A 25,315-nucleotide genomic window follows, 5' to 3' on the forward strand; every position below is an offset into this window, starting at 1 on the left:
ACCTTGGATGAATGTCTTACCAGAACTCTTAAGGGCCCCTCTGCTTTCATCCTTTCTTCCCAAATGAGAAGCATGTTGACATTTGCATCATTCAGAATCTTTGTGCAGCAAGGGCTGGCACTTCCACTCTTCCTACACAGTACATGGTTATCAAACTAAGGCAGGGGCTGGACCACCTGGTTAGGAAAAGGACCTGGCTATTTGGGAATAGGTGCATGGATCTGCACTTCCCCTCACAGTGAGAAAACAGAACCAGGTGTCAGTGGCTCACACCTATATTCCTAGCTACTCAGGAGACAAAGAGCTGGAGGATCTTAGTTCCAAGCTAGCCCAGGCAAATAGTTCACGAGACCCTATCTTGAAAAAACTCATCACAAAAAAGGGCTGGTTGGTAGCTCAAGTGGTAGAGTGCCTGCCTAGCATGAGATCCTGAGTTCAAACCCCAATACTTCCAAAGAAAGAAAGAAAGAAAACAGATTCATCTCCTTACTATAGATTCCTAAAAGAATAAGAACACGTCTGTTCCATAGAGGTTAAAAGCCCAGCTCTGGAGTCATACAGACCTGAGCTTGCTCTCTATCTGTAAGGAGCTTATTTGCTTCCTGTCTTTTTTTCGGGGGGAGGGGGATACTGGAGTTTGAACTCAGGGCCTCAGGCTTGCTAGGCAGTGCTCTACCACTTGAGTCATTCCACCAGCCCTGTTATTTTTCAAGATAGGGTCTTGCGAACTATTTTCCTGGGCTGGCTTTGAACTGCAATCCTCCTGATCTCTACTTCCAGAGTAGCTAGGATTACAAGCATGAGCCACCAGCACCGGTTTGCTTCCTGTCTTTATGCCTCAGTTTCCTCATCTGTAAAACCCCAATGATGATTGACATGCTGGCCTCATCAGGTTAATCTGTATGGTATGTGAAGGAAAACACTTCTCACAGTAAATGCTTTGTACACGTTCACTAAATGTTTTGATGATGATGATGATGATGATGACAATGACAACAATGGGAACGTTGGATACTGAAGCCCAACGTGGTCACTGTGTAGGGTCAGTGTGTGGTCTTGAGCACTCCTTAGACTCAGTGTATCTTGATTTCTTCTCCTCCTTCTCTTCTTCTCACCCTGTGTCTTCTGTCTCCCTTACCACTTCACTCCTGCTACATATTAATTTCTAGAGACAGTGGAGTGAGAAGTTAGGGTACTGTCATCAATATCCAGACAAAATCTAAGGCTCAGCTCTGTGAGCATGGGCAAGGTCATCTTGGTCTGCTTTCTTGTCCGTGAGATGGAAATGCCACTAGCACCCACCTCATGGGCAGAGCAAGGCACACCACCAGGGAAGTCAGCCATAGTTACTAAGTGCCATGTGGCACTCTCCACTGTCTCCACATTGCTCATTTAGTTCCTTCACTGAACTCTGGGTCTTAACAACCACTCCACTCACACTGTGGTCCCCATTTTCCAGCTGAGGAAACTGAGACTTGGAGAGATCACATCACAGAGCCAGTCAGGGACAGCAGGAGGGCAAGACCCAATTCTTAGACCCTGTAGGTAAGTGCATGTTCTGTACCACACTGTCACAACAGTAAAGAGCACAGACTCAAGCCCACAGGAGCCTGGGACCTACAGAGCACTCTCAAGCAGCCACCTCAGTGTGATCCAAAGTGGGGTTCACCAGGCTCAGCCAGTGACTTCAGGGAAAACAGTTAACCCTGATGATGGCAAGAACCATTAAGAGAAGCTCAAAGAGATGCTCCCCTAAGATAAGTACAGTAATCTTTAGAGAGGAAGTGATGGGTAGGCCATAATGTACTTTCTCAGGAGTGGTTCAGAGGTGATGGGCTTTGCTCCCTGTTTATTAAGGGAGGCCAAGAGCAGGGCAAAGGTGGTTGCTTTATGGCTCACACACTCTACAGTACTGTGATTTTTTTTTCACCAGCTTCTTTGGTGATACTGGGGGCTTTGTTGTAGCTGTTGTTTGGCAGTACTAGGGTTTGAACTCAGAACTTTGTGCTTGCCAGGCAGATACACACTTGAGCCAGGCCCCCAGCCCATTTTGCTTTGATTATTTTTGAGATAGAGTCTCCCAATTTAGGCCCTGCTGGCCTGGGCTGTGATTCTCCTATCTACACTCCTGTGTAGCTAACACATCAGCCATGCCCCACCACACACAGATTTGGTTGAGATGGGGTCTCTTGAACCTTTTGCCCTAGCTGGCCTTGGACCTCGATCCTCTCAATCTCCACCTCCCTGTTTATTTGAAAAGTTTATTTTACTTTGCAAATACTTTAGGGAGAAAAAGAAAAACCCTGAAATCTCAGACCTAGAAGAAAAATCTGTAGAAATTGTCTAAGCCAGTCCTTTACAGAGAGGGGATCTGATGACTAGAGTGGTAGGGCCACTTGAGCAAGATCTCACAGCACCAAACAATGTGGCAGAAACCAGGCCACTGCTCTCTGCGGTAACCCAGGGTTCCCCTCCCTTTACCTTGTTTCTCCCTACATCTTACCAAACAGAGCCCTGGGACTCTTTCCCATTCACACCTCTTTCCTGGTCACTCAAAGTGTTCCTGGGGACCAAGACTGGACTCACATTAATATAGTAGAAAGAACAGCAGCTTGTTCATGAAGAATGATTTAGATACACAGAGTCTGTGCCAGCCTATGTGCAAAGCATTTGTACATTTATTATCATATTTAGGCCTCTCATAGCCCCCACAAGGGAAGAAATGTTGCCCCAGTTTGTAAGTGAGGAAACTGAGGATCAGAAACCTTATTTTTTTTAACCTAAAGATTCACAGCTAAGTGGCAGAGGTAGAATTTGAACTCGGCACTCTCTCACCCCAAAGCATATGGCCACAAATAAATAGTGAATTCCTGGATGCTTGGGACTTTACCCAGCTTTTGTTTGTCTCCTTTCTTTACAGGGGATTATGGCTGAAAGGACCTCATTAAACAGACATGGAAGTAGAAGGCCAGAGAGAGGGTTACTTTTGCCCTTGGATGTACAGCTAATTAGTGGCACAGTCAGCCCGGGTTCTGCCTCTCAAACCACACAACAAACTGTCTGTGCATGGTGGGTCCATGGTAGTGTGGATCCAGTGCCAGGGTCAGAAACTTTCCAAGGCTGTGTTTTGTCCCTAGGAGCAGCAGAAGTGCAACACAGCTCCACACAGCTGGAGTGCCAGGCCTAATGTCTGCTTCCCTGCCAGGCCTGGCTTTATGCACAACAGCTAATACACCTGAGAGCCGAGAGAAGGCCAGGGGGTCTCTATCCATTACTGTTACGTGGAGGGCTGAGGCTACCTGTCCTTCATCTGATCTTTCCAGGGACTCTGTTGGAATCTGTGCATTAAGAGGAAGCTAGAAATTGAAGCAGGAATAGACTAGGGAGAGAAGAAGGGGGTTCTGATCTACAGCAGCCTTCTCTGGCAGTCTATAAAAGAAAGATCTAGAGCCAGAACCCAGTGGAGCCAGTCAGCCCGTCAGGACATGTGCTTGTGAAGGTGCTATGTGTGCATGCGGCAGCTGTGTGTCTGCAGCACGCATGTGCACGTGTATAATGTGGGGAGCATAGACGTGTACATGTGTGCACTAGATTGAATGTATTTAGGCATGTAACCTCAAAGAGAAAGTGGATGACTATGTGGTTATAAGCACATGCATTTCTGTGTGTTTATGTCCATGTGGAAATGTGAAGTGTAGACGTGCACATACCTGTGAGTAGGTGTACGGGTAGGATATATGAAAGTACTTAAGAGAATGTAAATGAAACATTATTTTCACTTGTGTATCTATGGGTGGATACTTGTAAACACAGAAAGACATATCCGAGTGTGTATCAGTATTTAAGTCATCATACTTACGTGTACATGCATATACACGCAATTAGTGTACATTTGAAGAAGTGAAAAATACTTACCTATGTATCAGCATGTGAGTATGAGTAGCCTAGACATGTGCAGAGGCATGTATATAGCTGGAATTCATGAGGAACTATATGTAAACATATGTGAGAAAGACACACAGTGTGAGAGAGAGTGCGTGTGTGTGTCTTCGGGCTTGAATCTAAATATTTCCATTATTAGGATGTGAGCTCCAGCTTCTCTTGCAAGGGTCAGGTTATCCTGGGACAGAAACAGGCACACTGTCATCAATCACCAGGACCCCCGGTGATTGTTGACAGCCTATGCAACTGTTTGGCCTTATTTGTAGACATTAAGGTACAGAGGACAGAGTCCTGAACCAGGAGCCAAAAGACCAGGTCAGCTTTGCCTTACTGTAGTGAAATACTTGAGGCAACAAACTTATAAAGAGAAAAGGCGTGTTTAGCTCACAACTTTGAAGGTTCAAAGGTAGATAGAGGCCTATTTTGGTTCAGTCCTCGTGAGGGTGGCAGATGGTGGTGCATCATGGCAGAAATGTGTAGGAACCAAACAGGCACAACTTTAACTAGAGTAAGAGAAAAAAAAAAAAAGAGTTTGAGGTCCCATGCTCCCATTTGAGGGCACACAAACACTCTTGCTGTGTTTAGTTCCCTCTGTCCAAAAGGAGTTCACACCAATGACTCCTTCTTGTCCTTTTAGCTCTTAGCTCAGACAGCTCTTCAGAGGGCCCTTCCCCAGCCCCCTGTCTAAAAATGTCCAGTTCTAATTGTTCTCTCATGTCACCATATTCTGACATCCACAGAGCGATGTCTAAAATTTCAAAGTTCACTTGCTTGTTGCCTTTTGGGGAGGATTTTTTGGCAGTACTCAGGGCCTGTGCTTGCTAGACAAATGCTCTACCATTTGAGCACTCCCTCAGCCCTTTTTGCTTCACTTATTATTTAGATAGGGTCTCACATTTTTGCCCAGGGCAGTCCTCAGACTTTGATCCTCCTGCCTACACCTCCCTCAAAGCTGGGATCACAGGCATTAATAGGCCCAGTTTGTTGAGACGGGGTTTCACTAACTTTTTGCCCTGGCTGTACTTGAACCTCAGTCCTCCCAATTTCCACCTCTCAAGTAGCTCAGATAACAGGCATGTGCCTCCACACCGGGTCCACCATGTTTGCTTTTTATTGAGAGAGAAAAATTTATTTCTCAACTTAATATTTCTAATGCCCAATACATTACTTGAATTATAGGAGCCAATCAGTATTTGTAGAAAGAATTTACCTTGGAAGTTCTCTAACCAGTCTCACCTATGCATTCCCACCTAGCGCATTAAGGCTAAGTCGCCCCTGCTTGCACATCTCTAGTGACAGAGAGCCCACTTACCTCCTGAGGAAACCCGTTTCACCCGTGGACAGTCCTCACCCTCCCTTTATCCATGGCTTTTGTCCTGACTCTAGAGCCACACAGAACCAACCTACTTGTCTGACAGCCTTTCAAATAAATGAGGTTGGCTCTGTTGGCACCCACCCCGGCCTGGCTTCTTCAACCATTCTCTCTGGTCTTCAGCCCCTATACACCTGGGGTTCTCTCCTTAGTCTGAATCCAGTACACTCATTTCCATCTTGAGGTGAAAGGCCAAGAAGTGCACCCAGAAGTGTTCAGAGACCATCATCGGCCCTACTGTGTGTTATTGAACTTCCAAGCATCACCTTTAACATCACCTTTAACAGTTGCCCAACTTCTGTGATGCAAAGTCTTATGTAATACTTTAATAAATAGATTAAAATTGTCTGTCTGGGACTGAGGTGTGGCTCAAATGGTAGAGTACCTGCTTTGCAAGTGCAAAGTCCTGAGTTCAAACCCCAGTACTACCAAGAAAAGAGAGGGGCTGTTTGGGGGAAGTGAAGCAGGAGCCCGAAGTCTCACTCTCCTGGCCTCTCTCTCAACCTCTGCCTCTCCATTAAGCCTTGGGGAACCTCCACGGTACCCTCAAATCCATGTCTATGCACTCCACCACGAGTATCTTTCCATTTGGGTAGCTGTGTCATAATTGGCTCAGTGTGCTTATGGACAGCAACACTTTGGAATATTTTTAAGTACCTAAATAATACATGAAAATAAGCTTTTTATACTTAGTCCAAATGAAAAGAACAATAAAGAAGAAAGAATACTTCCCATTTGTTCCCCCCAATTCACTATCCTATCCTGAGTTAACTGCCACAAATAAAATTTAGTGTGCACCTACTAGTCTCTTTTCCTTGACTGCGCACACATTCAGGTACACATACATGGTGTTGTTTGAATAGGATCCAGGGCCATACCGCAGTTCCCTTATCCTTCTTCCACTGTGGCTTGAAGTCTCTCGCCACATCACTACATCTAAGACTGTCTCCTTCTATTTAACAGTACACATCAAAAAATTTGGAAATGTGGGAGAGGACATAATAAAGGTTTAATAATATTACATTGTGCCAGTGGCCTATGCCTGTAAGAAAGTAATCCTTGTTACTTGGGAGGCAGATATCAGGAGGATTGTGGTTCAATCAAGGCCAGCATGGGCAAAAGTGAGCCTCTATCTCAAAAATACCCAACACAAAAAAGGGCTGGTAGAGTGGCTTAAGTGATAGAGCATTGACCTAGCAAACATGAGGCTCTGCATTTCAAACCCCAGTACCACCAAAAAAATATAGATAGATAGATAGATAGTAGCCTCCCTGTAAAATTCCGTGACAGGGAGTCACCATAATTTCACCATATTTACTCAGTTCTCTCCTGATGTGCCTGCAGGTTTGTCCACTTTTTCGCTTTTGCAAACAACACCACAATGAACACTCTTGTGCCTAACTCTATATGCATTTCCTTAGAATGTAATCCAAAAGAGGAATTACTTCATCAAAGGATGTGCCTTTTTTTTATAAATATATTTTCAGCCAGGCACCAGAGGCTCATGCTTGTAATCCTAGCTACTTGGAAGGCTGAGATCTGAAGGATCACAGCTTGAGGTCAGCCATTTTCAAAATAACCAAAGCAAAATGAACTGGAGGTGTGACTTAAGCGATAGAGTGCCTGCTTTGCACTTGTGAAGCCCTGAGTTCAAATCCCAGTCCCTTCAAAAATATGTATATTTTTGACAGATATTATTTCCCAGCTCCCTTACAGAGCAGCTTCAGTCATTCACATTTCCTAATGCATTGTTCACTTCCCTCATACTTTGTCAATCCAAGATATTATCAAGTTTTTTATTTTTACCAAAAGTGACTTTCAAAATGGTACTTCTGTGTCATTTTTAATTTGCACTCCAAGTTTCTGGTAAATTTGAGCATCTTTGCATATGTTGATTGGCATTTTTTACATATACCTCTTATTCCATTTGGAGTCTATAGTTTCCTATTAAGTATTTGCTGGCCATTCAACTCTGTTTTTCTCTGATTAAGAAGCAAGGGTTCTAGTATCATTCTTCTTTTTTTTTTCTTTTTGGTGGTGGTACTGGGATTTGAACACAGAACCTCATGCTTGCTAAGCGGGTGTTGTACCACCTAAGCCACTATGCCAAACCCCAAAATCATTTTTAAAAGTTGTTATTTCCCCACCAATTTGACACACTACCTTTTTCATAGAGTGAATTCCTATCTATACATTTCTAGTTTTTAGTGCCTGTTGTTCCATTATTCTGTCCCCTGCACAAATACCACATTGCTTTAATTACTGTGACTTAAATTATATATCCATGTCTGGGAGAGAAAGCCCTCAGTTCTTATTTTACAGGGTTTTCTTCACCTTTCCAATCCTTTCACTCTTTCATATGAACTTTATTTTGTTTATTATAGTTATTAATTAGTTGTAAAAATTAATGGGTTTCACTGTGGCATTTCCATATATGGATATTTCATGTTTTGGTTGTATCCTACCACCCCTTCAAGAATGTTAGAATCAACTTTTGTGAGACCTATTGTTTAAAAAAAATTTCCTCCAAGCCAGGTGCTGGTGGCTCATGTCTGTAATCCAAGCTATTTGGGAGACTGAGATCAGGAGGATTGAAGTTGGAGGCCAGCCCAGGCAAACAGTTCACAAGACTCCATCTCCAAAATAACCACAGCAAAATGGGTGGAGGTATAGCTGAAGCAGTAGAGTGCCTGCTTTGCAAGTGTGAAGCCCTGAGTTCAAACTCTGGTCCCACCAAAAAAAAATTAAAAAGGCCTCATATCTTGATTGGGATTGCATTGGGTTTATGGGTTAACATAGAAAGCAACACCTTTACAACATTTTATAACCGTGATCCTGTCTTTCCATTTTCATATGTATTCTTTTATGCCTTTCAGGAGTATTTTAGAGTTTTGAGTTTTTTACTATATGCAACTCACACATTTCTTTTTAGTTGATTTCTGGATATTTTGTGGAGTTGGTTGCTTGTTGTTTGCAAGATCTTTTTTTAATTTAGTTTATTTATTTTATTTTATTATTCATATGTGCATACAAGGCTTGGGTCATTTCTCCCCCCTGCCCCCACCCCCTCCCTTACCACCCACTCCGCCCCCTCCCTCTCCCCCCTACCCTCTCAATACCCAGCAGAAACTATTTTGCCCTTATTTCTAATTTTGTTGTAGAGAGAGCATAAGCCATAATAGGAAGGAACAAGGGTTTTTGCTGGTTGAGATAAGGATAGCTATACAGGGAGTTGACTCACATTAATTTCCTGTGCGTGGGTGTTACCTTCTAGGTTAATTCTTTTTGATCTCACCTTTTCTCTAGTTCCTGGTCCCCTTTTCCTATTGGCCTCAGTTGCTTTTAAGGTATCTGCTTTAGTTTCTCTGCGTTAAGGGCAACAAATGCTAGCTAATTTTTTAGGTGTCATACCTATCCTCACCCCTTACTTGTGTGCTCTCGCTTTTATCATGTGCTCAAAGTCCAATCCCATTGTTGTGTTTGCCCTTGATCTAATGTCCACATATGAGGGAGAACATACGATTTTTGGTCTTTTGGGCCAGGCTAACCTCACTTAGAATGATGTTCTCCAATTTCATCCATTTACCAGCGAATGATAACATTTCGTTCTTCTTCATGGCTGCATAAAATTCCATTGTGTATAGATACCACATTTTCTTAATCCATTCGTCGGTGGTGGGCATCTTGGCTGTTTCCATAACTTGGCTATTGTGAATATTGCCGCAATAAACATGGGTGTGCAGGTGCCTCTGGAGTAACAGTCTTTTGGGTATATCCCCAAGAGTGGTATTGCTGGATCAAATGGTAGATCAATGTCTAGCTTTTTAAGTAGCCTCCAAATTTTTTTCCAGAGTGATTGTACTAGTTTACATTCCCACCAACAGTGTAAGAGGGTTCCTTTTTCCCCGCATCCTCGCCAACACCTGTTGGTGGTAGTGTTGCTGATGATGGCTATTCTAACAGGGGTGAGGTAGAATCTTAGTGTGGTTTTAATTTGCATTTCCTTTATTGCTAGAGATGGTGAGCATTTTTTCATGTGTTTTTTGGCCATTTGAATTTCTTCTTTTGAGAAAGTTCTGTTTAGTTCCCTTGCCCATTTCTTTATTGGTTCATTAGTTTTGGGAGAATTTAGTTTTTTAAGTTCCCTATATATTCTGGTTATCAATCCTTTGTCTGATGTATAGCTGGCAAAAATTTTCTCCCACTCTGTGGGTGTTCTCTTCAGTTTAGAGACCATTTCTTTTGATGAACAGAAGCTTTTTAGCTTTATGAGGTCCCATTTATCTATGCTATCTCTTAGTTGCTGTGCTGCTAGGGTTTCGTTGAGAAAGTTCTTACCTATACCTACTAACTCCAGAGTATTTCCTACTCTTGCAAGATCTTTTTTGTTGTTGCCTTTCCTGTTATACTTTCCATCTTTCTATCCAGCACATATTAGGTCATTTCTAAACTCTTGGGTTTGGGAGACCCAAGAGAAAGTCTGCGGCATGTCACTCAGTTAGATATTGTTCAACACTTCACAAGTCCTGGTAAATGGAAGACTAAGAGAAAGAAGAGGAAAGAGCCCTAAAAAATGCCAATACATTCTGCCACAGGTAGAAAATGGGGTTATGAACAGTCTTGGTATCATCTGCTGTGTGGCTTAGTCCCAATAAACTACCAAGGGAAGCATCACAGTCATGAGTTTATGACAGCCTAGAGTGTGACTTTCTATCAGATCAAATTCAGGAAAGCTGATGTTTGACAATTAAACCCACAAAAGACCGAAGTGGAGAAATCAGACTGCCAAGTTATTTCAATTTACAATGGGACTTTCCATTCTGGTGATAGTAATGCTCACATCCTCCGTGAATGTGCTCCCTTGCCACTACCCAAATACCAGGAAGCCTAAGCAAAAGTTGCTTTTGGCATACACAGAACTGGAGGAAAGGAGGGTAGACCATCTTGAGAGAAATTTTGTTCAGTCCAGAGAGAAATCTAAAAATACATCCTTGGGCTAGCAATGCAACTCAGTGGTAGAGTGCTTGCCTAGTATGCCAAGGCCCTGGGATCAATCCCAAGCACTGCAAAAAGTAAAAAAATAAATAAATAAAAATTTAAAAAATCATCCTTGCTTCACCACACAGAAATCCTTTTCCAGTAGTGAGAAAGTTGGTGTTCCTCCAGACATTGTATTGCTATCCCAGCTGATGTTACATTACCAACTACAAACTCCAGCTTCTTGCACGTCCCTTTCTTATATTACAGAATTTATTCCCACATATGTTTATAAAGTAGTTCTCTAAATGAGATATAATGCAACAAATTAGGGTTCTACTTGCTAAACTAAACACATGCCTGTACAAAATTATTGAGATTGTACATTTAGTTGTGACTGATGCTAGGCCTCACCAAATTTCTCTATTGCACAGTCATGTCTGTAATTAGTTTAACTCGCAGAGAGTGACCACATTTTTCCATATTTCCAAGATTGTTTTGGCACTCTGAATTCATCTCCCTTCCTCTCTGAGCATGCAAAGAAATCTACTTTTAGCCTAATGGAGATTCCCTTATATGTGACTTGATGCTTTTCTCATGCTGTTTATAGAATTCTCTCTTTGTCTTTGATTTTTGAAAGCTTTTCTCCATTGTGCCTCAGAAAGGACTTTTTTGGATCAGGTTTATTTGGAGACTTTTGAACTTCCTTGATCTAGATGTACAAATCTCTTCCAAGACTTGGGAAGTTTACAGCTATTATTTTATTAAATAGATTTTCTATGCCTTCCCATCTCTTCTTCCAGAACTCCCATAATAAAAATAGTTGTTCATTAATTTTGTCTCATAAATCATCTAGGTTTTTGTCATTCTTTTTTCTTTTCTAAGTTCAGAAAATCTTTCTTCTGCTTAATCTCAACTGTGTTTTTATTTCACTGTTGAATTTTTCAGCTTCAAGATTTCTATTTGGCTCTTTTTTGATGATGTCTATCTCTGTTGAATTTCTCATATCCTTTCTCAGATAATGAATTGTTTTCCTGGCCTTATTGAATTATTTATCTGCATTCTCTGGTACCTCACTGAGTTTCCTTAAGGTCAATATTTGAATCCCTTTTAAGCATTTTTATTGATTTTCTTTGGGCCTGTTACTAGAGACTGATTGGGTTTCTTTGAAAGTGTCATGTTTCCTTGCCTTTTCATATTTCTTGTGTCATCCCATGCTGTCTGAGCACCTGGTAGAACAGTCACCTCTTCCAGGTTTATGAGGTGACTTTTGTAGGGACTTTTTCCTGTAGATGGATGCTAAGGAGTCAGTTGGGTAGGGTGTTTAGACTTTGGTTTGGGGTGGTGCAAGTAGTGCAGTCTCCATGTGATTCCCTCAGCTGTAATCGATGTCAGCAGTATCTACCAGTGCCTCGGTGGCCCAGGCTGCAAGTGTTTTTGGAGATCTTAGTGCAGCTTTGCTGGGAGTGGAGGCTGCCAGGTGGTCTGGTCCTCTAGTCCTGTGCACATATGGTGATAGATCTCCTAGTCTTGGGAATGACCTTAGTACTGTACTGAGCCACCTATTCCTTAGGGACCACAGCACCATGTGTCCTCAGGTCCCTGGGTCACAATTAGACCATTGGGTCTGACTGGGGTCCAGGCACTGCAGTCACCTGTGTGAGTATTGTAGAATGATGGTGGGGCTCCAGGGATGGGGATATGCAGTAGCTATTGGCTCCTAGGGCAGGATGAACTCCAGCAGTGACTCCATTCTCAAGATGGTGTTGGTGTGGAAGCTAGACCTATAAGCTAAATGTATATATAAATGAATATATGATCATATATGTACATAAATATAGTGAGAGAGAAAACAAAACTGTATTAGTGAGTCCTTCTGAGGGGACTACAAGAGGTGAGAGAGAAAAAGAAAATGTTAGAGAATGAAAAATATTGAAACAACCCATCTATATCTGAATATATTATAGCATATTTTACTGTAAGCTGTTGAATATTAGGGGAGCATGGTGATGGAGAAAGAAATAACAGTAGGGTTAATTTGATTAAAGCATGATATATACAGGCCTAAAGTACCAAGGTGAAACCCCTTTGGACTATAAATGCATACTTTTTTAAAAAAATGAAAGGAAGGAGGGTAAAATAGGTTTTTATAAAGGTGGGTATCAGAGGGAGAGGAATGGACATAAAGGGGGAATGAGGGTGAATATGGTGGATATATTTTGTATCCATATATGAAAAGAGAAGAATGAAACCAGTAGGAATTGTTCTAAGGTGGGGGGTGAGGGAAAATGATGGAGGGGGTAAATCTAACTAAGATATATTATAAGCACATTTATAAACATCACAATGTATCACCCTGTACAACTATTACATGCTAATAAAATTTTTTTAAAGGTGGTGTTGGGCCATAGCAGGTCAAGTCCAGGGAGTGAGAAGGACACTATGTGAGTTTCTTCTTGGAGGCGTTGTAGCCACCCAGACTCTAACCCACTCCTACACTAGGCTCAGACCTGTGAGGGCTGTGGGGCTTCCGTATAGCTGGGACTACAGGTGTCTGCAGCAGCAGTGGGGACTCTGCAGATCAGCTGCTAACTCGTCCCTCAGTGGGGAGTCCCTCCTGGCTCCAAGCTGATTATGGCCAGAAGCCAGGGTCACAGAAGAAAGGTGCTTTGTGCCCCTCTCCATGCCACCATCCCAGGTTTCCATACCTTACAGGGCTCCTGTCTCTCCCTTGCTCAATTCCTCTGTGCCCTCTTAGATCCTCTCCTCACAGTACAGTTATTTATTTGTCTTTGGGTCCTTCTTGGTGGAAGAGATGAGTATTTGGAGCCTCTGTTCAGCCTTATTGACTTCAGGAGATTTGTTGGTGACACATCTCACCATCCTGGCCTGTACCGCTATGTTATCCTCTTTCCAAGTTATCATCCACCCTTCAATTTGCACCCTTTGGCAACTAGTTATCAACCCACATTACTACTCAATATCCCAATCCAAAGTTCTGCACCTGATAATGACTCTAAGGACATTCCTGAGCTAACCTCTCCCGTGGGCTAAGCAGGGCCCTGGTATACCAAGTCTGTTTCAGTTCCTTCCTTCATTCCCAACAAAAGGTTTAAAAAAAATTTTATATTTAATATTGAACACAATTTTTAAATATTTAATAGAATGTTTAATATTTAAGTAGTAAATATTTAATTTAAAATTATTTAATAAAACACATTTTAATATAATAATAAATATTTAAAATAGATGGTTTAAAACAAAGTAGTTAGAACTTGGCTTAAATTTCTTTTTACAAAACAGAAACAGAAAGACAGCATGCAATTATCAAAAGAAAATGAATCTGGAAATAAGAAGTCCTATACATGATCTAGTACCTACTGACCTTGTGGCCTCAGATAAGACACTTAACCTCTGCTTTAACCTTGCTGAATTTCAGTCTCCTCCCCTGTAAAATGAGAATCCTAACACCCACTTTCCTGGTGGAAAGAAAGTATCCTATCCAGGCACATGTGGCTCACGCCTGTAATCCAAGCTACTCAGGTGGCAGAGATCAGTAAGATCACAGTTTGAAGCCAGCCCCGGGCAAATAGTTCAGGAGACCCCATCTTCAAAATTCCCAACACAAAAAAGGGCTGGTAGAGTGGTTCAAGCAGTAGCGTGCCAGCCTAGCAAGCCTGAGGTCTGGAGTTCAAACCCTAGTACCACAAAAAAAAAGAAAGTATCCTAAAAGTATGCCAGGTTTAGAGGTACAACGTATATAAGGTTCTAGCAAATCTTAGCTGCTGTTAGCATTTCTATGTAATTATTAAACTCATGCTGGGCTTTAGTGATCCCCTAAAGACAAACAATGGTGCTCAGCTCCACTGGTCCCAACCACCCCCAGTTCTTTGCAAAAAGACTGACTGTGAGCTAGCCAAATGAAAAAGCAGCAGTTTTAAATAAGGCATCTAGACCCAGGGAGGTAATAATCAGGGATGGGGAAGTCCACCAGCCCTGGTTGTGAGTGTCAAATCCATGGGTCAACTCCAGAAAAAGACAGTGATAGACCAGGGGCAGAAGCTTGCTGTCCTTTGCCCTTTGAGGCCCTCCTGCTAATTGTGGGCATCTATAAACCCCACAGGTACATAACAGCAGCAGAGGCAATATCTCATGGCACCTGAGGTGTTACGAGCTGTCACTCAGTATAATCCTAGAGGATTCTGGGTGGTCTCCTGATTAAATGCTTGACATCCTGTGCCCAACTCCCAGCTTTGCCACTTACGAGTCATCTGATGGGAAGAATGGGATTTCCCTAACTGTGAAGTGGGAATGAAAACAGAACCTCCATGCCAGGATTACTATGAAGATAAAATAGCACAAGAAGGCCTTAACATAGTTTCTTGCATGTAATAAAGTCTCGATATATTAGTACTCTTTGCATGGTTCTTAGTAATTCTGAAACTGATGGTGGGAACTCAAGCTTTTAGGGATTTAGATTCTGCATCCATCCAGTGGGGGGAAGACTCTTCTCCCAAATCTAAGTCAAACAAAATTAGAGAGAGAAAGAGAGGAAAAACAAAACAAAACAAACTCTAATGTGAGGGTCCTTTGAAAGTAAAAAGCAACAAGTAAAACAAAACTTTATTCATAATGAGATCCAGTGCAATTGAGGACCTAGAAGTGTAGGACTAGCTGGGCTCTGGTGATTCACCCCTGCAATCCTAGCTACTCAGGAGGCAGAGATCTGAGGATCACAGTTCAAAGCCAGCCTGAGGCAAATAGTTCATAAAACCCTATCTAGGAAAAAAACCTAAAACAAAACAGGGCTGACAGAGTGACTCAAGTGGTAGAGCACCTGCCTAGCAAGCATGAGGCCCTGAGTCCAAACCACAGTACTGAAAAAAAAAAGTGTAGGACTTTGGAGTCAAACTGTCCTGGAGTAGAGTCTCAGCTTTGTCACTCGATTTAGACAAAGCACTTACTGTCCCCAAGCTTCAGTCTGCCCATGAAATAGTGACACCAAGAGAAGGTGGTGAGAAGCTTCCTGTAAAGCACTTAGCGTGGCACCTGCCATCAGCTGGAGTCCCATAAACACTGCCCATGCCAGCTGAGGTCGGTCTTCATGCTCAGGGATCATGAGGTTGATGAAGGAGCCTACCTCTTGTCAGACTGGCAGAAAACTTTTGTGACTCTTTCATTCTATGGTCTTTGCAGAGGGGAAGTGTGTGAGAAGGGCAGCAGGTGAGAAAAGAAGCAGCAACTCACAAACCACACCTAAGCATCACCTCTGAATGGGCCCCACCCCTGTCTGCCAGACTATTTGGGTTCTCTGGCATCTTAATCCAAAACCCTGTTGAGCCAAGCCCAGGCTAGAGCTTCTCCAGGGAAGCAAAGCCTGCCTTCTGGTAGATTCAACTGGGTTCTTCTCCTTCTGGCTTTGGGGCTAATGTCCAGGGCATACAACACAGATAGGAAAAGACGTGAGATAGGAGTCAAAATTACTGCATATAAGTCCTGCCTTAGTCATTGAATTGCTGTGGGGCCCTGGGAAAGTTGCATAGCTTCTCTGGGCCTTATGTAAAATGGAGTTGAGACAGAAGGCTCCAAGGTTCTTTCTAGCTGTAATAGTTAATGACACAAATGATGAAGGTGGTCTCTCCATCCCTGCCTTCTCGGTTCAGATCTTTCTTACCCCTCAAAGGGACTGTCAAAGAGCCTCAAACCAGCTCTGTTTTCTCTCACTTTCAACACCCTATGCTCGGGCCCATCATGGTGATCTCCAAGTCCAACTGTGACACAACTCCGCTGTTTAGCCTTCAGTGATGCCCACAGAGGACAAGCCAACCCCCACCCCGGCCCGCAGTTAAGAACATCCAAAGGCTCAAATGATTTGTTCTACAATTTTATCACCGCTTTGTGGCTGAGAGCGTGAAATTTCTTTTTATTATAATCAACACAGATTAATTTTACAAATGAATAGGATTTACTGTGATATTTCCATATGTGCATACATCATGTGTTGATCACAGCCGTCCACCTTCTATCTTCTTCTCCCCACCCCCATCCTCCCTACACCCTCCTCACTTGTAACCCTCTTCATCTTTGTTTTGTTTTTAGTTTCTGTGTATAAGAGAAAACATGCAATACTTGTCTTTCTGTGTCTCATTTACCTCACTTAACATAATATCCTCCAATTCCATTCATTTTGCTGGAAATGACAAAATTTCATTCTTCTTTATGGCTGAATAATACTCCATTGGGTATATATGCCATATTCTGTTTATCCTTTCATCTGTAAGTGGGCACCTAGGCTGACTCTATATCTTAGTTATTATTAACAGTGCCGTGATAAACATGGGTGTCCAGGGGTCTCTTTCGTACATTGACTTGGTTTCTCTTGGATGTATAATCAAGAGTGGGATAGTTGCATCATACAGTAATGTTCATTTTAGTTTTCTGAGGACCTTCCATACTGATTTCTATGGTGGCTGTACTAAGCTAAGTGTGGTGTTACACGCCTCTAATCCCAGCACTTGGGAGGCTGAGGCAAGAGGATCATGAGTTCAAGGCCAGCCTGGACTACATAGCGAGGCCCTGTCTCAAAACAGATCAAACAAAACCAAAGTGTCTGTACTGCTTTACATCCCCGCCTGCACTGTATAAGGGTTCCTTTCATCCTGCATCCTCACCACCGTTTGTGTTTTCTTTGGTGACAGCCATTCCATTTGGGGTGAGATAGACTCTCAATGTGCTTTCAATGTGTTTCCCTGATTGCCATTGATGTTAAGCAATTTTTCATACATTTACTGGACATTTGCATTTCTTCTTTTAAGAAGTGTCTATTCAAATCATTTGCCCATTTTTAATTGAATTACTTGTTTTTTATTAATTTTTTGGGTTCTTCATAGATCCTGGATATTAATCCTCTTTCATATGAGTGGCTGGCAAAGGTTTTCTTCCATTCTGTAGGCTGCCTCTCATTCTGACAAAGGTTTCCTTTGCTATGCAGGTTTTTTTTTTTATTTGATGCTATCCCATTTGTCAATTCTAGCTTTTGTTTCCCATGCTTTTAGAGTCCTATCAAGAAAATTATCACCTGTACCAACATCTTGAAGTGCTTCCTTTATGTTTTCCTCTAATAATTTCAGCTTCAGGTCTTGCATGAAGGTCCTTGATCTGTTTGAATTTACTTTTGTATAGTGTAAGAGATAGGGATCTAGTTTCAGTCTCCTACATGTGGATGGCCAGTTTTCCCAGCACCATTTGTTAAAGAGGCTGTTCTGCTGGGCATGGTGGCACATACCTGCAATACCAGCTACTCAGGAGGCAGAGGTCAGGAGGCTCACAGTTTGAGGCCAGCCAGGGCACAAAGTTAGGGAGACCTCCATCTCAATAAATAAGCCGGCATAGTGGCTCACAGCTGTAATGAGGGAGGCATTAAGTAGGAGAATCGCTATCTGATTCTCAGACCCTATCTGAAAAATAACTAAAGCAAAAAAAGACTGGAGGTGTGGCTCAAGCAATAGAGCACCTACCTAGGAAGCATGAGACCCTGAATTCAAACCCCAGTACTGCCAAAAAAAAACCCAAAAAAACAAACAAAAAAAAACCTTCATCCTCCTTCCCCCAAGAAATCAAGTCTTCTCTTTCTCTACGTTTTTGACAACTTTGTCAAGAATTAGCTAATGGAAAATGTGTGGATTTATTTTGGCATTCTCTATACTGCTCCCTTGTTCTTTGTGTCTGTTTTTATGCCAATCCCCTACTGTCTTTGTCACTATGGCTCTGCAGGGGTCTTCAAATCAGGTGTTGTGATGACTGACTCCAACTTTGCTCTTTCTACTCAAGATTGTTTTGGCTGTTCAGGGTCCTTTGTGTTTCCGTGTGAACTGTAGGATTGCTTTTTCTAGTTCTGTTAAGAATGCCATTGGCACTGATGGGGGTTGCTTTTTAAACCTATAGGTCACTTTGAGTAGCATGTACATTTTAACAATATTAATTCTTCCAATCTATGAACCTGGGAGCTCTTTCAGTTTTCATTACAATTTTCATTGTCAGGGTCTTTCACATCCTTATTTAGGTGTGTCTGTGTGTAGCTATTGTGAATGGGATTGTTTCCTTTTTTCTTTCTCTGCAAATTCATTATTGTTGTGTTGGAAAACTACTGCGTTTCGCATATTGATTTTGTATCCTGTTACTTTACCAAATTCATCGATCAGTTTTAACAGTCTTTTGGTGGAGTCTTCAGGTTTTTCTACGTATAGGATCCTACATGTGCAAACATGGAGCATTCGTCTTCTCATGTCCTATTTGCATGCCTTTAAAGTCTTTCTCTTACCTAATAAGAGCATGAATCTTATAAAATCAAATAAATAAAGTTTGAACTCCAGCCTCTCCACTCTGTTCACAAACTTTGTGATTTAGAAAAAGTACTTTTTCTTTCTTTATTCATTTATTCAAATGTGCATACATTGTTTGGGCCATTTCTCCCCGCTGCCTCCCCACCTCCTCCTTTTCCCCCCATCCTCCTCGCTTCCAGGCAGAATCTGTTCTGCCCTTTTCTCCAATTTTGTTGAAGAGTAGACATAAGCAATAATAAGAAAGACAGTGTTTTTGCTAGTTGAGATAAGGATAGCTATACAGAGAGATTCCTAGCATTGCTTCCTTGCACAAGTATATTATAACCTGAATTGATCCATCTCTCCCAGACCTCTTCAGTACTTTCCGGTCACCTTCCCATATTGACCTCTTGTCATTTTAAGGTTACTGTATTAGCTCCTCTGCAGTGGGGACATTAAACACTTTCAAATTTTGGGTTTCCTACCTTTCCCTATTACTCCTGTATGTGTTCTCCCCTTAGCGTGTGATCCATGTCCAATAATATTACTGCATTTGTTTTAGATCTAAAGTCCACATCTGAGGGAGAACATACGATTTTTGGTTTTCTGAGCCTGGCTAACTTCACTTAAGATGATGTTCTCTAGTTTCATCCATTTACCTGCAAATGACAAGATTTCATTCTTCTTCATGGCTGAGTAAAACTTCATTGTGTATAAATACCACATTTTCTTAATCCATTCATCAGTAGTGGGGCATCTTGGCTGTTTCCATAGCTTGGCTATTGTGAATAGTGTTGCAATAAACATGGGTGTGCAGGTGTGCATGGGTTACTCTGGAGTAACCTGAGACGCATTCCATTGGGTATATCCCTAGGAGTAGGATTGCTGGATCATATGGCAGATCTATTGTGAATAGTGCTGCAATAAACATGGGTGAAAGGTGCCTCTGGAGTAACCTGTGTCACATTCCTTTGGGTATATCCCTAGGAGTAGGATTGCTGGATCATATGGCAGATCTATGATTAGTTTTTTAAGAAGCCTCCATATAGTTTTCCAGAGTGGTTGCACTAGCTTACATTCCCACCAGCAGTATATGAGGGTTGCTTTTTCCCCACATCCTCACCAACATTTGTTGGTGGTGGTGTTTTAGAAAAAGTACTTATTTCCTCGAGCTTTCTTCATCTATAAAATTAGGTTAAGCAGGGCTCACACCTGAATCCTAGCTACTCATGAGGCAGAAATCAGGAGGATTGCAGTTCAAAGCCAGCCTAGGCAAATAGTTTGCAAGACCCTATTTCAAAAAAAATCCTTCACAACAAAAAAGGGCTAGACCCTGAGTTCAAACCCCAGTACCTCAAAAAAAAAGAAAGAAAGAAGTTAGGTTGAAAATAGCTATGCCATAGGATAATTTTAAGTATAAAAATAAGCTGGGATGTGTGGCATACTTAGACGCAATGCCTGGTACATTGTAACTTCTCAGTAAAAGGAACTGTAGGATGTATGCTGCTAGTGGTGGAGCTCACCTGAACCTCTCAGGAGCCTTGCTTATGTTAGTTTGTTCATATGAGATTCTCTCTCCACATCCTAGCCCTAAATACTCCAAGGCTGTGGCCCCAGTCTGTGAGTCCTGTCCTGCTCTAAGCCTTTACCCATCACCACTGTCCTCACATACCACTGGCGTCTATTCCAGCGAAACCAGACATGGTAACTTCACGAGGAGGAAACAAACTTAAAGGGACTGTCTCATACTCTGAAAGCATTCCAAGTCCACCCAGACCAGGTGGAAGTAATCTCTATGACTTGAGAGATATATGTGACCAAATTTAACCTTGCTTGCTAGAGTGTAAGAATCCAAGACTTTCTGCTACACCTCAATGCCCTCCAACTCAGCCTATGAATGTTAGATTGAGTTTAGAGAAGAGGCAACCCATTCAGAGCTGGAATATGAGAGTTTGAAAGGCCTCTGCCATGTTTGATGGCTCATGCCTGCAATCTCAGCACTTGGGAGGTCAAGGAAGGAGAATCATAACTTCGAATTCAGCATAGGCTACATAGCAAGACCCTATCTCAAAAAACAGACAAGGCATATGAAAACAAAAACAAAAACAAGGCATACGAACCTAGTCCTTTTGTCCACTGTTGATGCCATGTCTCCTGGCTCTGGGTGTGGAAGGCCCCTTGCCTTCTACTTCCCTTCCCCACCAACACTCTCACAGACTCTTTGCTCTTTCCTGTGAAGACATTTCATGCTCCTAATATTGAATTTAGAGGAGTTTTTTAGAAGTTAGAATCTGAAATTAGACACAGGAGGGGTGGGAATGGGGGGAACAGATCCAACTGCAGATGATACATAGACACCCCCCATTAACTGTCTGTGCAATGAAATGAATAATGAATGAATGAATGAATGAGTTAATGTTCTTCTTGGTCTTATGAGCCAGGAAGCCCAGTTACCAGAAACTAGGGAATCTCAGACATGAACTGGGTGAGTGGATGGTGAAGACCGTTGGACTAGAACTCCAGAAATCCCGTCTGCTAGTTTGACACCTAGAAACTTGAGGTTCTGGGATGGAGAATTTAAATGTTGCTCCTCTGGCCCCTGAACTTGAACATGGGACTCCCAGCATGTCGAACACCAGCCAACAGAAGTATGAGGCTAAGTAAGCAAAAGAGCATTTAGCTTTCAGCCTATTATAGCAATTACATTGATCTCTTCTGAGCTGCATTTTCAACTGCTGTTTACCAACTTGGGAGGAGGAAATCAATGGTGGTGGCTTGTTTGGGTGGTAGCTGCGGAGGGGAGGAGCTGTGGCTGCCCTGGAGCACAGCCACCTCAGAACACAGGAATCCCTTCTCTAGGTTTCTGGCTCTACCTTTCATTAGTCATTTTATAATGACACCTACAGGTTTTTTTTTTCTTCTTTTAAATGAGGTATATTTTTTACAGTTAATATGCATTACCTCACAATAAGAAAAAATAAAGCATTTTAAAATATCAACAATAAAATGCAAATGTCATAATGTCCATCCCTACTTAAAATTCTTCCAAGGCTTGGCGTACTGTCACAGTAAAGTCCAGGTTCTTCAAGATGGCTTATAAGACCCTACTTCTTCCCACTTCTCCTGTTTCATTTTCTTGCCCTTCTCCCCAGAGTACTATCCTCCTGCTTTGCATCTGGACCTTCACAAGGCACTTCCAACTGTCCAAATGCTTTTCCTTGTTGGCTCAATCATATTTGGTCTCAATTTAAATATCTCTTCTTCCCAGAGTCTTCTCTGATCTCCATTCCCAAGCCTAAGTGGAGAACACCTGCTGTCTGCATTCCCTACACCCTGGACATAGCCCCTGCCGGAGCCTGACCTCAGTGTGGTGCAAACATTACATAGTAGGCTCTGCAGCTCAGTAAACAAATGTACCTTTCTTGTTCTCTGCTGATTCCCTAGTACCTAGGACAATGCCTGTCACTTAATAGACACTCATTTAAATGTCACTGGAAAAAATAAAGCGAATTACACTCAGCTGTTAGAGTTGGAGGGGCTCTTAGAGATCATGTAGCCTCGTGTCCTCTGACAGTGAGACCCAGAAACACAGAGCCAGGTACTAATTCCAGGTACTCTACTGAATTGCTGTGTGACCTCAGAAAATGCCTTCATCCTCTGGATCTTAGTCTCTCCAGCTTTATCTGGCTTTGCCTACTCCTCTTTCTGTGCTGGGTCACTGGTAGGTGCACTGGCTAAGAGGACAGGTGGAACAGTGCAAGATAAACAGAAGATGGGCTTCATCCTTTCAAACTGTTGCCCATAGAGTTGAGGAGGTAAGATGCACACAGTGAGGAAGGGTCTGTTCAACGTTTCTGGTGACTCTGTCTTGCTGGGACATAAGAAAGCTCAGGGATAGCTGGGGACAGCAAGGCCCCTGCAGGAGATAAGGCTTAAGCTGAGGGGCAGACTGTGCCTAGGCAATAAGGACAGAGCACCCACAGCACAGGCCTGACCCCCTGCACCCATGGCAAAATGCTAAGTGCTCCCTAGAGGGTGAGCCCAGCAAATCCCCAGCCCAGGCCTGTGGGTGAACACGGTCCTCAGCCTTTGCATGCCTGTTCCCTTCCCCTCACTGTGGGAATCTGGATGTTTGCTTGCAGGGCTTTCGTGACAATTAAATATATGTGACAGTATCTAGACTGGTGCCTGGTGCCTACCAGACCATTTTAAGAAATGTCACTTTCTTTTCTTCCTTCCAGCTACATAAACAGTTTCAACGTGTCACTGGCAAGAACATCAAAAGTAGAGCTGGGGACTGGGGACTGAAGGGTATTTTAGCCCAACTATTCATAGTCTGTTCACTTTTATGTGACTTTCCCAGTGCCTCGTCATAGTAACTAACACACACACTCCACATAAGATCAGAAGGAGAAGAGGCCAGGTTTGGAACCATCCATTATCATCAGCAGATAAACAAAGAACCAACATCACAGGCCTGGCCTGAACTTCCTCCCCCTCCACCACGGGACTTACTAGATAGGAGATTGTGAGCTCAAATGCCACTTTCTACGGAGCTGGAGGGAGAGGCTTCAATTAAATTATAGAAAAATCCTATAAAATACCTTGGAATAGCTATTGGAGCTATTGATATTTCTACCACAGACAGAACAAGGCATGTGCCATGGGAGGAATCGGGTAGGGGGAGGGTGAGCATGGGAAGGTTGTTTTAGTTCACCCCTATTGATGACAGATCGGCTGACTAATGAAGGTTTAGAAAAAGCACCCCCAAAAAATGTTACATGGCATCATTTATACAGTACTTCAGGGAAGGAAAAATAGCTGGCCCTCAGGCGTGGACATTATTTCTTGAAGGAAAGCATGCAAAGTCAGGCTTGAATGAGGTCATTCATCTTTAGGGGAACAGGCTTTTTTTGGGACTCTGACACAGAAGCTATGCCCTTCTTCCTTTTGAAACACAAATATACCCAAATTCTACTTGAAGTGCTACAGTATCGCTGGACATCAGGTTCATAATTCCTCTGTAACAAAATAAAACCTTTCCTGATGAAATATTTCTGTTTTTATGGGCTATTTCTTTTTATGGTTTTTTTTTTGGGGGGGGGGGAGTTGAACTCTGGGCCTCACACTTGCTAGGCAAGTGCTCTACCACTTGAGCCAGTCTGCCAGTAGAATAAGTACACTGTAATTTCATCAGAGAAACACGAACTTATCACTGCCTTTAGAAGCCAGGAAGATGTGACCCCACAACATCTATTAAACCTTCCCAAGTCATTAACACCTGGCCCTAGAAGGTTATAGAAGGCTGGTATTAAAACAGAGTGGTATGAACTCTAAGGTCAGCAGAACACTCTAGAATTCTTACCCATCTTTCCTTCACTGCTTGGGAGTTGTTATCTTCAGGCAGACTACTCAGACATCAGCTTTTCCTTTTTCCTTTTATTCCTTTTGTCTATCTAGATCAGAAATTCTTACAGTTATAAGAATAGCTATATCATTGGCTTGATGATGAAAAAGATATTATTTCTCTTATCTAAAAAACACAAAGCTGTCTAGTGTAGTGACACATGCCTGTAATACCAGCACTTGGGAGACTGAGGCAGGAGGATCTCAAGTTCAAGGCTAGACAGTGAGAACCCATCTTTAAAAAAAAAAAAACTCATGGAACAAACAAGACAACTATTAATAGAATGATGAAAACATATATATTAAACTAGTCTTTAAACTTTATTTAAAATTTTCTTCAAAAAAAAAGAATAACATTTAAATAACCTAATCTTAGAGTAGTGTACTTAGCCAAGGCATTGAGAGGATCATCAGGGGTAATGTGGTGCCTGATGCAGACTCTACATCTCATCACCACATGAGGTACAACTACACTCAACCTCCTCCAGGAGGGGTTTTGGGGTGCACTGGCCAAAAGCACCTGGGCCCTCAGAGAGTTGGCATGTCAGAGCCTAACCCTGCCCCCGCCTCCTGTCTCTCTGCTGTAGGACTATAGGGTCAACATCTTTCTGCGGCAACAGTGGAATGACCCCCGTCTGGCCTACAATGAATACCCAGATGACTCTCTGGACCTGGACCCATCCATGTTGGATTCCATCTGGAAACCTGATCTGTTCTTTGCCAATGAGAAGGGGGCTCACTTTCATGAGATCACCACAGACAACAAACTGCTAAGAATCTCCCGGAATGGGAATGTCCTCTACAGCATCAGGTGAGTTCTAGACAGCTTCGCCCCTCCCTCCTCAGAAAGTGCCTTGCCCCACTGCCTTCTGGGAGCAGACACTAAGTGGGGGACCAAGCAGCCGGAACAGACCTTGCACCTGATACCTATGCAGTGTAGACCGACCCTGCTCTGTAACTCACACCCAGCAAGAAAGAATAAAACACCACGGGGAGTCCTGGGAGCAAGTGGTCATCTATAACCAAGGGGAGGCATCCTAGGGAAGGGGGAGTTTAAGCTACCCAGCATTTCACCACAATACAAGACAGAGTATTCAAACATGGTGACCAAGAGCCTGGAAAGTCAAAGCAAATTTAGGGTAATGGGACTGCCAGGGGCATGCCACTGCTCAGGAGGCTAAACCAGGCTTCCCCCCATAAACTCCTGGTACCCCACATGCCTTGCATTGAGTCTGGGAGATGGAACCCCTGCCCCAACTGTGGGGTATCCTACAGTGTTTAGGGGCAAAGCTTTCAG

General features: G+C 42.7%; 1 protein-coding gene across 2 annotated transcripts in view; it reads left to right on the forward strand.

Annotated features, from left to right (window-relative positions):
• Glra1 (glycine receptor alpha 1) overlaps positions 1–25,315 on the forward strand; it is a 103,687-nt gene that overhangs the window by 40,680 nt on the left and 37,692 nt on the right. For both annotated transcript variants that reach the window (XM_074058542.1, XM_074058541.1), the window contains exon 4: positions 24,606–24,829. In XM_074058542.1, coding sequence (XP_073914643.1) covers positions 24,606–24,829 — 224 coding nt within the window. The remainder of the gene's footprint in view (positions 1–24,605; positions 24,830–25,315) is intronic.

The sequence above is a fragment of the Castor canadensis genome, chromosome 16 (genome assembly GCF_047511655.1).
Source record: "Castor canadensis chromosome 16, mCasCan1.hap1v2, whole genome shotgun sequence".
Lineage (NCBI taxonomy): Eukaryota > Metazoa > Chordata > Mammalia > Rodentia > Castoridae > Castor > Castor canadensis.